At 38.4% G+C, this 14,479-nt stretch overlaps 1 protein-coding gene across 2 annotated transcripts in view; it reads right to left on the reverse strand.

Moving 5' to 3' along the window:
- Positions 1-1,778: 1,778 nt before the first annotated feature.
- The window catches only part of dync1li2 (dynein cytoplasmic 1 light intermediate chain 2), a 31,945-nt gene continuing 19,244 nt past the window's right edge, over positions 1,779-14,479 (reverse strand). Inside the window, exons 8-13 of one of the 2 annotated variants that reach the window (XM_004913576.4) lie at positions 13,316-13,427; positions 11,920-11,979; positions 10,977-11,018; positions 9,586-9,703; positions 8,575-8,676; positions 1,779-6,154 (exon numbers count right to left, since the gene is read on the reverse strand). In XM_004913576.4, coding sequence (XP_004913633.1) covers positions 6,051-6,154; positions 8,575-8,676; positions 9,586-9,703; positions 10,977-11,018; positions 11,920-11,979; positions 13,316-13,427 — 538 coding nt within the window. In that variant the 3' untranslated portion in view covers positions 1,779-6,050. Of the gene's footprint in view, positions 6,155-8,556; positions 8,677-9,585; positions 9,704-10,976; positions 11,019-11,919; positions 11,980-13,315; positions 13,428-14,479 lie in introns of both variants that reach the window. The other variant, XM_002933651.5, reaches the window with a different exon arrangement.

A 14,479-nucleotide genomic window follows, 5' to 3' on the forward strand; every position in this document is an offset into this window, starting at 1 on the left:
TGGTTAAAGCTGGCCATATACGCACCGATACTATCGTACGAAACCTTGTTTCGTACAATATTCGGTGCGTGTATGGCATGTCGGCGAGTCGACCGATATCACAGGAAGCTGCTGATATTGGACGACTCGCCGATCGGCCAGGTTAGAAAATTTTGATCGGGCGCCATAGAAGGCGCCTGACCAAAATCTGCCGTCAGGGCTGAATCGGCAGAAGGAGGTAGAAATCCTATTGTTTCTACCTGCTTATCTGCTGTTTCAGCCCTGACGGTGTGTGGCGAATCTGACAATGTTTAGTGCGACCAATGGTCGCACAAAACATCGTCAGATCGCCACGTGTATGGCCAGCTTAAGTCTATACATGAATTCAACAATCTGATTTTTGCTGAAAGCTGGAGCAATTCAAACTTGTCCATCTAGGCTATGGAAAACTTTTTGTTGCTAATAAGTGCTTTATAACAAACTCTTTTTTGCTCCAAATGTAATGAAACTGGAGTTAATTTATTCCACTACCTATGTTCTTGATTAAAGATTGGTAACTTCTGGAACATGGTGGAAAGATTCTTGAATCAAAGGTTGAATTTACATATAAAGTTATCTCCTAGTTTCGCTCTATTACACATAGAGGAGGTGTTATCCAGCATTTTACCTTAGCGCAAAAAATTGATAAATTATTATTTTTGTTTATGGCTGCCTCAAAAAAAAACATTATTTTATTATTGGGTAAAAGAGGAAATATAAATATTATATTTATTTCAATAACTTATGAACATATAAGCAAAATTATCCTTGATTTTGCTCTCTATGAAACTTTTCTTTTTATAGTTTATCCACTGGGCATAGTTAGTTAATTTGTTTTGTTTTTCTCTATTTTAATTACTTATTTTGTTTCTCTGTAAGCATTCTATTTTCTTCATTTCTTATCTTTTTGAAGGACAAACTGTCGAATGTGACTATTGTTGTACAACCTATAGTTGAATAATTTGTCATTATTCATCCTACATGTTTATTGTGAAACTTCAATAAAATGTAAAATAAATAAATGAGTACAGTAAATGTACACATTCTTTTAGGATTGGGGCAGCAACCTCTGCGGCTGACAGAGGAGTAAATGCCGTTTAGTAGGCACAGAAACCAAAGCAGCCCTGATACACTTACCATTATGATACAACTGACACACAGAGAAATGCTTACTCCTCAAGGCAGAGTTTAACTCAAATACCATCACTCTCTCTATTACACATGGCTGCTTTACATATCTAATTTTGCAGACCGTTAGGTTTATGTAATCGAAGGTGCAAAGTCTGCTACAGGCCAAGTTACCTAAAGCATCCAATAAGCAGACGGCATTTACTGGTCACTTGTCTTGCTACTTGCTAGGGGTTATTGCGCTTCAGTTTGTTGCTTTTATTACATATGGGGGTAGATGTGCAAAACAAGGCTGCCAGTTTAGTAAATCCATAGGGGGCAAAGCAGACAGACGTGCCAGCAACGATAAGTAACAAAACAGATTATGGCCAGTGACACTGCTGAGCCTCATTCTTATGTTTTGCCCAATCTGGACAACTTTCCTCAAAAAATTAATTAAAAATGAACCATACTAAGAAATCATATCACTGTTTTTGGACATTTTTATGGATAATAGCTGTGTCGTCATCTTCTTTATATATTGTTTCTAGAGAAAGTTGAAATACATTTGGTTGGAACCACTGATAAAGGATATCTGCTTTTTCCTCAAATGTTTAACACTGGTTAAAAAAGAAATGAAAACCACAAAAGGACCCATTTTGCAATGATGTTTATTGAAGCCAGAAACACTTCCTCTTATTCTGCCAGCATTAAGCATTCTTCATGTGACTACTGCTCACATCTGGTTACAGCTTGCAGGACAGGACAACGTGTGCTTGGGGTATTAGTCATTTGAAGGGGCATCCAACAAAGGGTGAACAATTTCCCCCATTGGACAAACTAGTTGCACGCACTGCAATATACAAGATATGCAAGCAGTAGAAGGGGGTAAACATGTTACAAGGCAGTGAATAACATTGTTACTTGGAATGCCAATAACTTATTCCATTCAGATTAAAAAAGATGTTGCTGTCACTGTTACTTTTGCCAATATTGAGAATATTGTAAAATGCAATTAATATCACCAGATGTGTCAGTGCTTCCATTCTCCATGTTAAAACAGACTTGCCCTTATGCAACATTTTTGTCCTTCTAAAAATAAAACACAGGGATCCGTAAGAGAATAGCCACAGTTCACTTACAGCAGTGATCCCCAAACAGTGGCTCGTAAGCAACATGTTGCTCCCCAACCCCTTGGATGTTGCTCCCAGTGGCCTCAAACAGGTGCTTATTTTTGTATTCCTGACTTGGAGGCAAGTTTTGGTTGCATAACAACCAGGTATACTGCAAAACAGAGCCTCATTTGGGCTGCTAATCCATATTGGGGCTACCGAACAGCCAATAACAGCCCATATCTGGCATCCTCATGAACATTTTTCATGCTTGTGTTGCTCCCAATGAGTGTGGCTCATGGGTAAGCAAGGTTGGGGATCCATGACTTACAGTGATATAGGATTAGTTTTACCCAATTAGTCAAATCTGTACCAATTAATAAAGGCAGTGATGCTAACTTTGCAGTTTCACGCCAATCTTGCCTCTGCTGCTAAAGGGGGATCATTTTTTAAGAATAAGTTAGTGTTTCTGGATGCAGCCCACCTTATGCCTTGAATTACTTGGGGGGGGGGGGGTTGAACAGCAAAGGGAGAACTGATGTTTCTGGAGTAAAGGAATAATAAAGACTTATAAAATTCAGTAGTTATAAAAGGATAATAAGTACAAGGGAAACCAGATGGTGCTAGGTATAAGCAGACCTAAAGGGTAAATTATGCACCAGTTATTGAAAGCAAAAGTTAGAAAATCTCTCCCACACATTGTGCGCAGGAGATATTCAGCTACTACCAGCTGCATGACAACACACAGCACATACCAAGAGTCCTTCATTTGGATTAAACAAGTAGAATAAAGGCCGCCTGCAGTAATGGGTTTGGTTGCACTGCTAAAAACACTTGCAAATTACAACTTAACTAAATAAGAACATGATTGTAGTTGGAACATTATGAAAGGCAATGCAATAAATCCTAATATAAAAATAAAACAAAACAATGCCTGAGGAATCTCATCAGATAGGTATCATATTTAACTAACATATAATTCCCTTTATTCTGGCAAACTTTGGGTACACGTATAATTCCTCAGCCCTGCTTATGGCAACTGAGAAGAAACGTTTTTAGGCTACCTGGCTCCATAGCATTGCACACAGGAGCTGCCTTAGAATGCATGCCTAGTCTATAGATGTATATGCTGCAACGGGCTAACTATTTAGTTTAATGCAAATACAATTAAATACATATGTTTACTTATGCTTTAAGTAATGTACATTATAGCATAGCAGCTTAGGGCTAGTTAGCTAGGAATTGCAGGCAATGTAGTTAGGAAGCAAGTGTTTCTGTGTCCCACCAGTAGGCAGATCTCTTCAGGTTTAGCATATTTCAATAAGACAATCTTATAAGCAATCCCAACGCTGTAATAAGGTGCGTAATAATTACAGAGTTTTCAGTCCTGTGGGGAAGCAAATGCTTTGTAATGTAGGCAAGAACAATGTAAAAATAATAAATACAAATCCACATGTCAAGGTGGAATGGGCACAGACCAGCTGGAGTGCGAGTATCCCAGGGATGGCTATCCTGTGGATCAGTGGCTGAGAAAGCAAGTTAGCCATCATTGCCCTATGCACTGCAGCATATACATTACTAAGTGTGGGCTGCTGCCTTCAAACCACTTGCTTGCAAACCTTCCTCTGTGCATATGTACATTACTTATTTACATACAAAACCATCCAGTAAGAGTATCAGTAAACTAGTCAGAAACACAGGTATTTCTTAGAGGTAAGTACATTTTGCAGCACATTAGATGTGTTAGATAGTGTTTTAAATACATTAAAATTGGACTTCTTACAAAAACGTAGGCTGTAAATTATATTAATATATAGTGGTCAACTGCTCTTTGTACAAAGTATTAATATGTTTTACATTCAAATCAATACACTTTCAGCACAATATTGTTTGTCATTTGAATGTAAGGACATTACAAAAAAAACAAAAGTTCATAGACTGGGTTCATAAGGGCAGATAACACTTAAGATGACAGCGCTGGCCACGTATCGAGGGAAAGGTAATAATATAACAACACTGACTAACATGAAGGCAACCTCAACAATGCAAGAGAAGACTGGTATAATGAAAATGTGGCAAGAGCTGATCTATGGTGACAGATAGTCCTCATTACCACAAAGTCATGAGGGTTATAGAGTAACGTGGGCAAAGTTTTCCCCTGGTCCATTAATCGGAAGGTATCAATCAGCAGTTACTTATACAGTCAATTCAGTTAAGAAAATGTAGCCATATACAGGCAGATAAAAGCTTCCGACTGTGCCCCTCCAAACCAAGTCAGTAGCTTAGTGACCCATATATGAGGTCCTTCCAACCTGAAAGAAAACTGGCCAGACATATCCACTGGACAGATTTAAAAATGAAGTCAATCAAGAAGCGCCATCAGTGTGTTGATACGCTTCTCTTCTGACATGTCTTCCAAGGCCCCCATTATGATCCAATTATTGGCCCAGAGGCCCCCTTTATCCTAATTTGTCCAAGCCAAAAAAGAGAAAACTGCTCATGTCATTTATGCCTAGCTTTAGATAAAGAGGCAATTGGCTGCTATGGGTTTCTGCCCATGGGTAAACACTGATCATGATACTATCAAAAACCCCCATAAAGAAAGCAGAATAATATCACAGCCTTCTGTTTCAGGTGGCAAAGGCTGGTAAATAAAAGTCCAGTATCAGACATGCTCTCTTAAATTTAAAATAAAATAATCTATAGGTAATTTGTAGGGCAAAGTAGTGTATTTAAAATGACCCAGTGTTACTCCTACTCCCTTTTTGAAAAATGTGTGTATAGATGGCACTGACATACAAAGATTCTAACTAGCCATGTAATGTGCAGAAATACCTGCAAAGGCTGACAATTTAACCGCAAATAAAATTCAGTCTGTGATTTAAAAAAAAAAAAAAATCCTAAAAACAAGTCTTTGATGTGCGGTTACCTACTAACTCCATGGAGGCGGTTTCAAGCACATCCCTCTTATCCTCCTTACACAAGCTTGTATTTTTGGAAATAAAAATATATTTAAAAAAAAACAAAAAACCCTACCTAAGTACAGAAAGGCTGTTGGTAGAGCTCTTGCAAATAATATATATGTAAAAAGTGACTGCAATTACAGTGCATAATTACTCCAAGGACCTGCGATGGCACTTTCTCACTACAGTACCAGGCACTTGGAACTGACCAAACATACTATGCTTTGCCCAGCGTTATTTCCATCAAACTTTCATATAAAATGATTTTCTTTTATCTCCAATATTTCCATATTTGCTTGGGGTGAATTCCCCCCAAACATGGTTCGGTAAATGGTCCGGCAAAGCACGTTAAAACATGAATAGCACAGAGTCTGGCTAACTGCTTCTCTAACTCTTAACAACATACGGTTATCCTCAGGGAACACTTTCAACTCACTTTCTAAAATCCCATTCTGGATTGCATATGGTTGCCTTCAAGGGCAGTGCTTACTATGTAACAAGACAGCAGGTTCATAACCAAATGGGGAATGCTGTCTAAAATACAATTTACCTTTTAGCCTCCATCAGGATGGACTAGTATGTAAGTACAACACGTTAAGTGCTTTTAGGTGCAGAAAAGTGCAGTGCTAGCCCAACCCCTGCACTTAAGGAAAAAATCATGTGGCAATTCAAGGCAAACTTCCCATAAGGGTATGTAACGCTTAAGACAAGTGAATTTGCTTGTCTCTTTCCACAAGAAAAACTACAGTATCTGCTGTGTCAGAGCAGCCTTGGTATCATCAGTTCTGTATACAATAATATTATTTGGTCATTTACATAAGTGTTGGTATTCTTTAGCTTAATAAGATGGTCAGGCCTCATTCTCCGTTAGGGAAGAATTGGCTAACACAGTGTCTGGCTGGCGGGTCATTCTGTCTAGCTCCTCTTGGACATTGGTTAATACCGGCTTCTGGCCTAAGAAAACAAAAAAGCACATAAATTAAGTCAGTACTGCAGTTTAGAACAACTACATTGTATTTTATTTTGTATTACAACTATTTACTTTTTTATCTTACAAATAGCTTTCGTTAAGAGACTCTGCTTCATATTTAGTGCACAGATGTTCGACTCAATGGCACACTAAGCTTTAAAACTGGGATGTTCTGAAAACTGGGTCAACAGAATGAGCAGCCGCAAGCATTGCCCTTCAAATGTAACACCGGTTTGTCTGCTTCTGAGTGTAGTGTAGTCTTATTTAACCATTCATTGTTTGCAGCAGTACAGTGGGGTATCTTTCAACAGTGAGTACCTGAACACTAGTGGTTGAGGGTCTTGGGTGAGTGGGAGTATAGTTCTAGGTGGTGGCCTCTATCCAATTGCTCCACACCATATCAAATTTATGGAGACAACCTCTAGGCAGATATGTAATCTGTACCAGAGGTAGCAGAGATTTGATTCTGCCAGGCAGCCAGTGTCAGGGGAGATTGTGCCATCTAGTGCAGCAATATGCAATTCCTGGCTTGAAAAAAGGAGGGTGTAATACAGTGTTTGTAATGTGGATGCGGTTGTCCCCAAACACACTGTTTTCTCTTCCCAGTCGTTATCTAGTTTGGGTATGTCCCTCTGCCTGGTGGTATGGGCTGCCCTAAACTGGGCTCTAATTAAGCATATTACAAAGGTGTACAGGGTTGTGATGGCAATGAGTTTTTTAGTGGAGGCCCCCTCAGGGCAACTTCCATATCGGTGGTTACTGTGGTTCCCTTAGAATTGTTTTGAGAAAGTTTGTGATAGTTGGAGATAGGAAAACCACGGGATTACCCTTCGGGTTAAATAGTCTGTTATCTGGTCACTAGACACCAGTCCCTTCGCTGATTATGTCCCTAATGTAAGTAGACCCCACTGGGGCCATATTCGAAATGTCACTATAGACTGGAAGTGAGGAAGATGTGGATTTCCCAAGAGTGGTAAGCTGGGGCATAAAAGTGGGGGTTTAGGATCTATTATTGGGAACTGGGGCTTTCTGGATAAGAGATCCTTCTGTAATTTGGATAGCCATACCACCATTAAGTCTGCTAAAAATAATTTAAACATTAAATAAACCCCATGAAATTGGTTTGCTTACAATAAGGATTCATTATATCTCAACTGGCAACAAGTTTTGTTTTATTACAAAGAAAAAGGAAACCATTTTAACATTTTGGAATTATTTAATTAAAATGGACAATAATGGAGATAGCTTTCCCATAATTCAGACCATTCTGGATTACAGGCTTTTAGATAATGGATCTGCATATGGAAATATTCATAACCGACAGCCCAGGACACTAAAGGAGGAGTGATCCAAGCAGCAATTTAGAGCAGAATATAGAGCTTCCATGTGCCAGTGTAGAGGCTTTTTCTAATATGAAATCTGAGTGCAGATAAGTTTTGCTCTCATGACAATGGCACTAAACTGCTAATTAGATCTCTTTCCACTAAAATGTAGATATGGTAACAACTGCTTGGTTTAGTTCTCACCTCCCCTTAGCTGGTCTTATTATGGGCCAGGCATTTCTAGTATGCACCGGGGTTAATCCTCATCTCTCATCACATTTTTAAAATTATAATGACATTATTATTTTATTTGGTTCTTGCCACTCATCTTTTTATTCCTTTGATTTTTTTGATCAATTTATTAATACAAATGACCATAAGTGAAGTATTGTATAAGAATCCTACGGTAGCCATGTTCTTGGTATTAAAGGCTCTGTGCTATGATAAAATGAACAGCATCCAGGCTTATTGGTAAAAAAAAAAAACCCAGATGGGGAACATTCCTTCACACAGGTAAAAGAAGGACAGGCAAATCTGATGTGAGCAGGACAGTCAGACTTAGGGCTCTGGCACACGGGGAGATTAGTCGCCCACGACTTGTTTGCCTTGAGAGGAAACTTCCGCAATTTCACTGAAATCGCGCCCCCGCGTATGCCATTCCACCGGTGATTTACATTTTCGCTGGTGGGATGGCATTTCGGGGAGATTAGTCGCCCGCGAACAGGGAGATTTGTCGAGGGCGACTAATCTCCCCGTGTGCCAGAGCCCTTGAGAGGAAGAAGATGTGCATACACACATACACTGGGGAAAGGAGGGGGTTTATTTACTAACACTGGGCAAACTTGCTTTGTACTGTTATCTACAGTATAGCAACACATTAGCAATTAGCTAAATACAGAACAGTAGGTACATTAAAAAGAGCCGAGTGCTAAAGAAGAAATAGCTAATACATTTATGTTCAATTCAGTCGTTTAACAATGTTAATGTTTATTCCCTATTACTGGCTTATAAGAAAGGTCTGTGACATAAGTTTGGATATACCACTCAGGAAGGCTGCTTCCTACCTGGCTTTTTGGCCACACCTTGTGTCGTGCCTCCTCCACCTGGGCTTCCAGGTGATCCTGTCTTTTTACTCAGCAGGCTGTTAAAGAAACTGGCAAGGACACCTTCACTGGCAGCAGCATCTGCAATAAAACAGCTGATGTGTAAATCTATTTTTTACAGATGGGTCGCATATAGTTATCAAGTCTAATGTATTATTATTAATATTAGCACATTATCTAAATTAATTAACTTATTCAATAAAAATAAATGATCAGATGTTACACACACAAAACTAAAGTAGGCTGATCTGACAGAACATTGCTCTTTTACCATACATACGTGATCAAAAATTTAATTACATGAACGAGATAATGAATGCTGCCCTTTGTGTGCCAAGCTGTGTTGTGTCATAGCTAAGTGGAGCATTTTATTCCTGAAAGATCATTTGGTTGAAGAAAATAAGATGAATTTGGAGAACTGTTTAAAAGTTTAGATTAGTGATAAGCTGGTCACAAAATCAGTGATCTGCAGCTGACCCAACCCCATCTTACCCCCTAGAAGGAAGTATGTATTAATTTATCTCGGGATCCCTAGGTGGCACAGAAGAGTTAACTGCTTTCCTCCAACAAGTTGAAATTTATGTTATTTTTCTCCAGTATTTGTAAAATGTTTTCTTTAAAGCAAATGACTCATTATGTAAGGATTCTTTAGCACAGTTTTAAATAAGCAACAGAAAATACACAAATATGGCATGGGCAGAAAGCCCTATAAAATGAGTAAAATAAATTCTAAAAAAAAAAAAGCTTGATAAAGAGCAATGCTGGCTTGAAACATTGATACTCTGTGCCCTAAAACTGCTGAATAAAAATCACTTTAATAATTGCAGTGCTGTCACATGGAATGTCAGAAAGCCATATACAATCATAACACAAACAAGCGCATTTTGCTACTGTTCCACCTTTTTATTTCAACTACATGAGATGGATAAATGAAAAGGGGAAACAGGGAAATGCATTTGAATGACTGTACTGGACTGAAGCACAACCTACTTTTAATGTTGGGGTCTGGCTTCTTGACAGCTGCCATAGGTGAAGAACTGGGTACAGCAGTTGGACCTGTTCTACCAGAAGTGCGGGGCGATCCTGTGGGAGCTCGAGCTGGGGACTCCTGGTAAAAAGCAAAACAGGTAAAAATAATTATGTACACACCACAACACAGCTTGTTATGTTGTGTATACCAGAACTTGTGGGATTCAGAAGATTACATTCAACAAATACAGTATACCAAGAGGTTTTCAGTTTTTGTATTAATAAAGTAGAAATTAAGCAGTATGATTACTGCACTCAAAAAAATATTTCATTAACTGGAAATATTTTTTACATCCTAAAAGTAGGTTTAAACAAACGGTTTAGACCTTTAAAATTGTGATTGTCACGCTACTTTTAGTATTCAGTGGAATTTTCCTTTACTTAACTAAACTAATCACCGAATTCAATTAAATGCTTGACTTCTCTATCATTATTGTAATCTTGTATAGTATATACATTCCGTTTTAACAGATACTTTTCTGTGGTCATAATTTTTGGCAATTGTTTCATGAGACTTCCAACTTCTATACATGACAGCTCTGCATAGCAAGGTGCAAATATTTCCCAAAATAGTACCAGGTAAATATAAGGCTTTGTACTGTTTGCGACATTAAAGAATAAGGCCATCGACACACAGAGCATTGGCTCCACAGCTCAGTTTATCTGTGCTGAAAAGTACAGCTTCCGCTTGAGTGCAGGTACATGGAGCAGAGCAGAGGTCGGCCTATAATGCCTGCTTTTGCATTTTTCAGGCTGACTACTGCTCCATGTAGCTGCAGAAAGGAGCAGATCTGCTTTCTCTCAGCCTAAAGAAAAAATGCAGGCTGAAAGCTCTGTGTACCCTTGGCCTAAATGGGTTATCCAAGACCTGGAATTGTTTTGTTGCATAGATCTTGTTTACAACACTAATCAGTAAACATAAATGCTATTCAATATGAAAGTTTTAAACTAGGGATATATTAAATCCACGTTTTTCGGATTCAGCTGAACCCCCGAATGCTTCATAAAGGATTTGGCCAAATACAGAACTGAATTCAAATTAGCATATGCTATGCAAGCCAAATATTTTCAACTTCGGTGTTTACTTGACAAAAAGTCACATGATTTTTAGGCTACTTTGTGCTACTGACAACCACACTTTCCCTATTTTGTCAAAGAATTTTAATATCTAGTTACTACTAAGAAAAGTCGTATGTCTATACAGGTCCCTAAATATAAAATTCAACAAATTAAACAGTTTAGGGTCTTGCCACATTATTTAACATCTAGTTTAACTTAAGCAAAGGCTATCAATACCAATAAATTTATTATACCAAGATAGATTCAGATAAAACATTAACAGAGTTACTCACCGAGGCTCGTGTGGGAGTGGCTGGCTGCTTTGCCAAATATGACTATATGGAAGGGAAAAAAAAAGCATTAGAAACAAGAATCGTCCACCCTTTTACATATAAAGCACAATAACGTTTAAACAGTTTATGCTGTGATCTGTGCCTGAATGCCTATTTCATTAAGAAAACACAATTGGCAGGATTACTGGCTTTTCGGTTCCTTGTGCCAAATTCTATAGTAGTTCGCTACAAAAGCCAAAATGTGGGACAGTTATTACTGCAAATATAAATCCAAACTGTTATAGGTGCAAATTAATAATATAATATAAATCCGCAACAAAACCAACAAGGTAAAAAATATTCTTCCTGTCATTTAATGGCAATGCCACATGTTTTTATTTAATGTGGAATTTAAATTGGATTAAGACAAAATTACAGTCAATACCTCAACTTCCTAAACTCTCAGCCTACCAAAAGCTATGTGAACATGACCATATAATGAAGAACTAAAGTCTGAAAATTAATATGGCTACAAATTCTGTAATATATAAGGAAGAGGTGTTATCAGCCCTATAACAATCATAATCCATAACTTTTTAAGTTGTTCAGAAGTTCCCCATCTTTTGAATGTCAGTGACACAGTGTGATCTGGGCAGCTGCAGACAAGCTAAGCTTAGAGGTTGTAGGAAATTATCAGCAAAAAAACAAGGTTTGTCCATTGTAGAAGCTGAGGCTACAGTAGCAGACACAGAAGCACAGAACTGCTTAAAAACAAATGCATTCTGCATTTGAATTTAATAAAATCCCATTAATGTGATGCTGAATTTATCACTAACTAGCTGTCTTTAATTAAAACTTTAAAGGCTAGTACCATGTTTTCTTTTATATATCTTGATATATTGAAAAAGGGGGAAGCTGAAAAGAAAATGACATATATTAACCAGGAAGTTTTGATATTTTCTACCTGTTGTTTCATTAAAAAGACTTGCTCATCCTCAGCAACAACTTCTTTGTCATGAACCAGCTGAAAATAAAGAAATAAAGAAATGAGACAACAATGTTATCTTAATGTACTTTTGGATACTGCCACTGTGTTTATTTCTAACAAGAAGCTACCTTAGATCTTTTGGGACCACTGCCACTGCAAAACAGAGCAAATGGCATAAAAGAAATATTTCAATGCAATTTGGATGGTTATCTGTGCCATACATGATATCGGTCAGTACTCCACTGTACAGAATTGTGTAGAATTTATGTTCTCTGTAATACCATAAAGGCAGGCAAAAGTGTATCTTACTCTGAAACAAATAATTCTTAATCAGCTTTCTGCTGATGGAATCATTTAGAGTGACACATTCTATTTTAGAGAGGGACAGAACTGATGTTGGCCTGTGTAATCTACTAAACATCTTTCTCCTTTTTGTTAAGTGCACACTGCCTAAACCTATCACGCCCATGGTGTTTCCTCCACTGGAGGTGCAGCCCGCACTCCGGTTGGGGGTAACAATAGTTTTTCTTAATAAATTAGCCCTGCCAGTGCTAGGTTACATACCCTGGGAGGGACCTCCTGGTGCAGGCAGCGATGTTGTGACACAAGGATGCGCATAATGAGCAAGTGCCAACACTTGTTTATTATGCCCATGTGTGTGATGTAGGAGGGGGAGTCATATCCACCGCTATGTCAGGTGCATGTACATAATGAGCGAGTGGGGGAGATTCACTCATTACGTAATTCACTAATGCATTCACTGAATTGTAGTAATTTGTGCAGGGTTTTGTATTTGACTAAATCCTTTGCAACCGGAGGACTGCAAACCCTGAACGCCACATGGCAACCTTTAGGTTACAAATTTTGTTTGCAGATAAAGCAGTTTTATCACATTAAGGTTAAGATACAGTTATGTATTCTTACAAATATTTTACGTCTCCTTTTTTAACTTATACAACTCTACGGTAAGATGTTACAAATTTAGTCCCTATACTATTTCCTTGTCTATATAACTGAAGTGTATTAAATATATCCCTATAAACTGTGCTTGGTGATGCCATCATTTATAACCAGTGCTTAGTAGTGTAGTTTGACACATGACTCACTGAAACTTGTGTATTTAATAAATAATGTACCTCATTTTGTAAAATATGAGGATATTAGAAGTCACCTTGGAGTTCCATGACCTGTATAAAAGAACTTGGCCTTCCACCCTGTGCTTTTATATGGCCATGAATGCCTTGGTAACACTGGTAATATTTTTATATTTTACAATACAGGGTACATTATTCACTATATATATATATATATTGCTTTATATTTTGTGTAGATCAATAACATAACAGATCACTAACATAGGTGGATTATTTACCTTTCTAACAGGAGGTTTAACAATAAAATCTTCATAGGCATCTTCAGGTTTTACTGTTGAAAAGTTTTCGTGCAAAATTCCTATTTTTTTATCATTGTCCCAGCCAGCAGGACTGAAATGAAACAAATGAAAGAAAATATAATACAGGCAGAATCCAATTGTACATAATACGCTCCATATTTGTACAGTGTTGGGAATAATCAGTGGCGGAAGCTCAAGATAATTATGTGAAAGGAAATTTTAAGATTTGCGGAACAATAGCCTGCAGTGGAGATTACATATGATATTACTGGCATAACTTTTCCTTCATGAAGTAATATATAGCAGACATGTATAATAGCAATATAGATAACTTTCTGAGACCTGATGCTGATGCCTAATGTTCACCAATGGGTTACAAATGCAGTCCTATACTAAATGCGAAGCCTGTTCAATATAAAGAAACCTCAGATTTTAAAGTCTAGATAACAGTAACAATTTAAAAGGCACTAAACTGAAGTTCTCCTGTAGTCTTTTTGGTGACCCCTTAGAGCTACAAAGCCACAAATGTACACTTGGGTCAAGTTGGCTTAGGGCTCTGGCACACGGGGAGATTAGTCGCCTGCAACAAAACTCCCTGTTCGCGGGCGACTAATCTCCCCGATTTGCCATCACCTGCCATCCCACCGGCGAAAATGTAAGTCGCCGTGGGATGGCACACGCGGCGGCGCGATTTCGGGAAATCCCCGAAAAAGCCTCGCGAGTTTTGTCACGGTCGACTAATCTCCCCGTGTGCCAGAGCCCTTAAACCTTGACTGCACAAAGACCATTTGTAATAATCAGCAATGCATTATCTAAAACACAGAGGTGCTGATATAGGCTCTACTGATTACTCTAGATCAGTGCTGTCCAACTTCTGTGGTACCGAGGGCCGGAATTTTTCCGACCTACGTGGTGGAGGGCCGATAATGGAAGACAGTTTTGACCACTCCCGTGTTATCACATGACCATACCCATATTAATGGTTGTAGTACAGCAAAAAACCTGCCATACTCTGCCTTCCCTACCCTGCCTGTGTGTGTGCCATACTCTGCCTTCCCTACCCTGCCTGTTTGTGCCATACTCTGCCTTCCCTACCCTGCCTGTGTGTGCCATACTCTGCCTTCCCTACCCTGCCTGTGTGTG

Source organism: Xenopus tropicalis, chromosome 4 (genome assembly GCF_000004195.4).
Source record: "Xenopus tropicalis strain Nigerian chromosome 4, UCB_Xtro_10.0, whole genome shotgun sequence".
In the NCBI taxonomy this organism is placed as follows: domain Eukaryota; kingdom Metazoa; phylum Chordata; class Amphibia; order Anura; family Pipidae; genus Xenopus; species Xenopus tropicalis.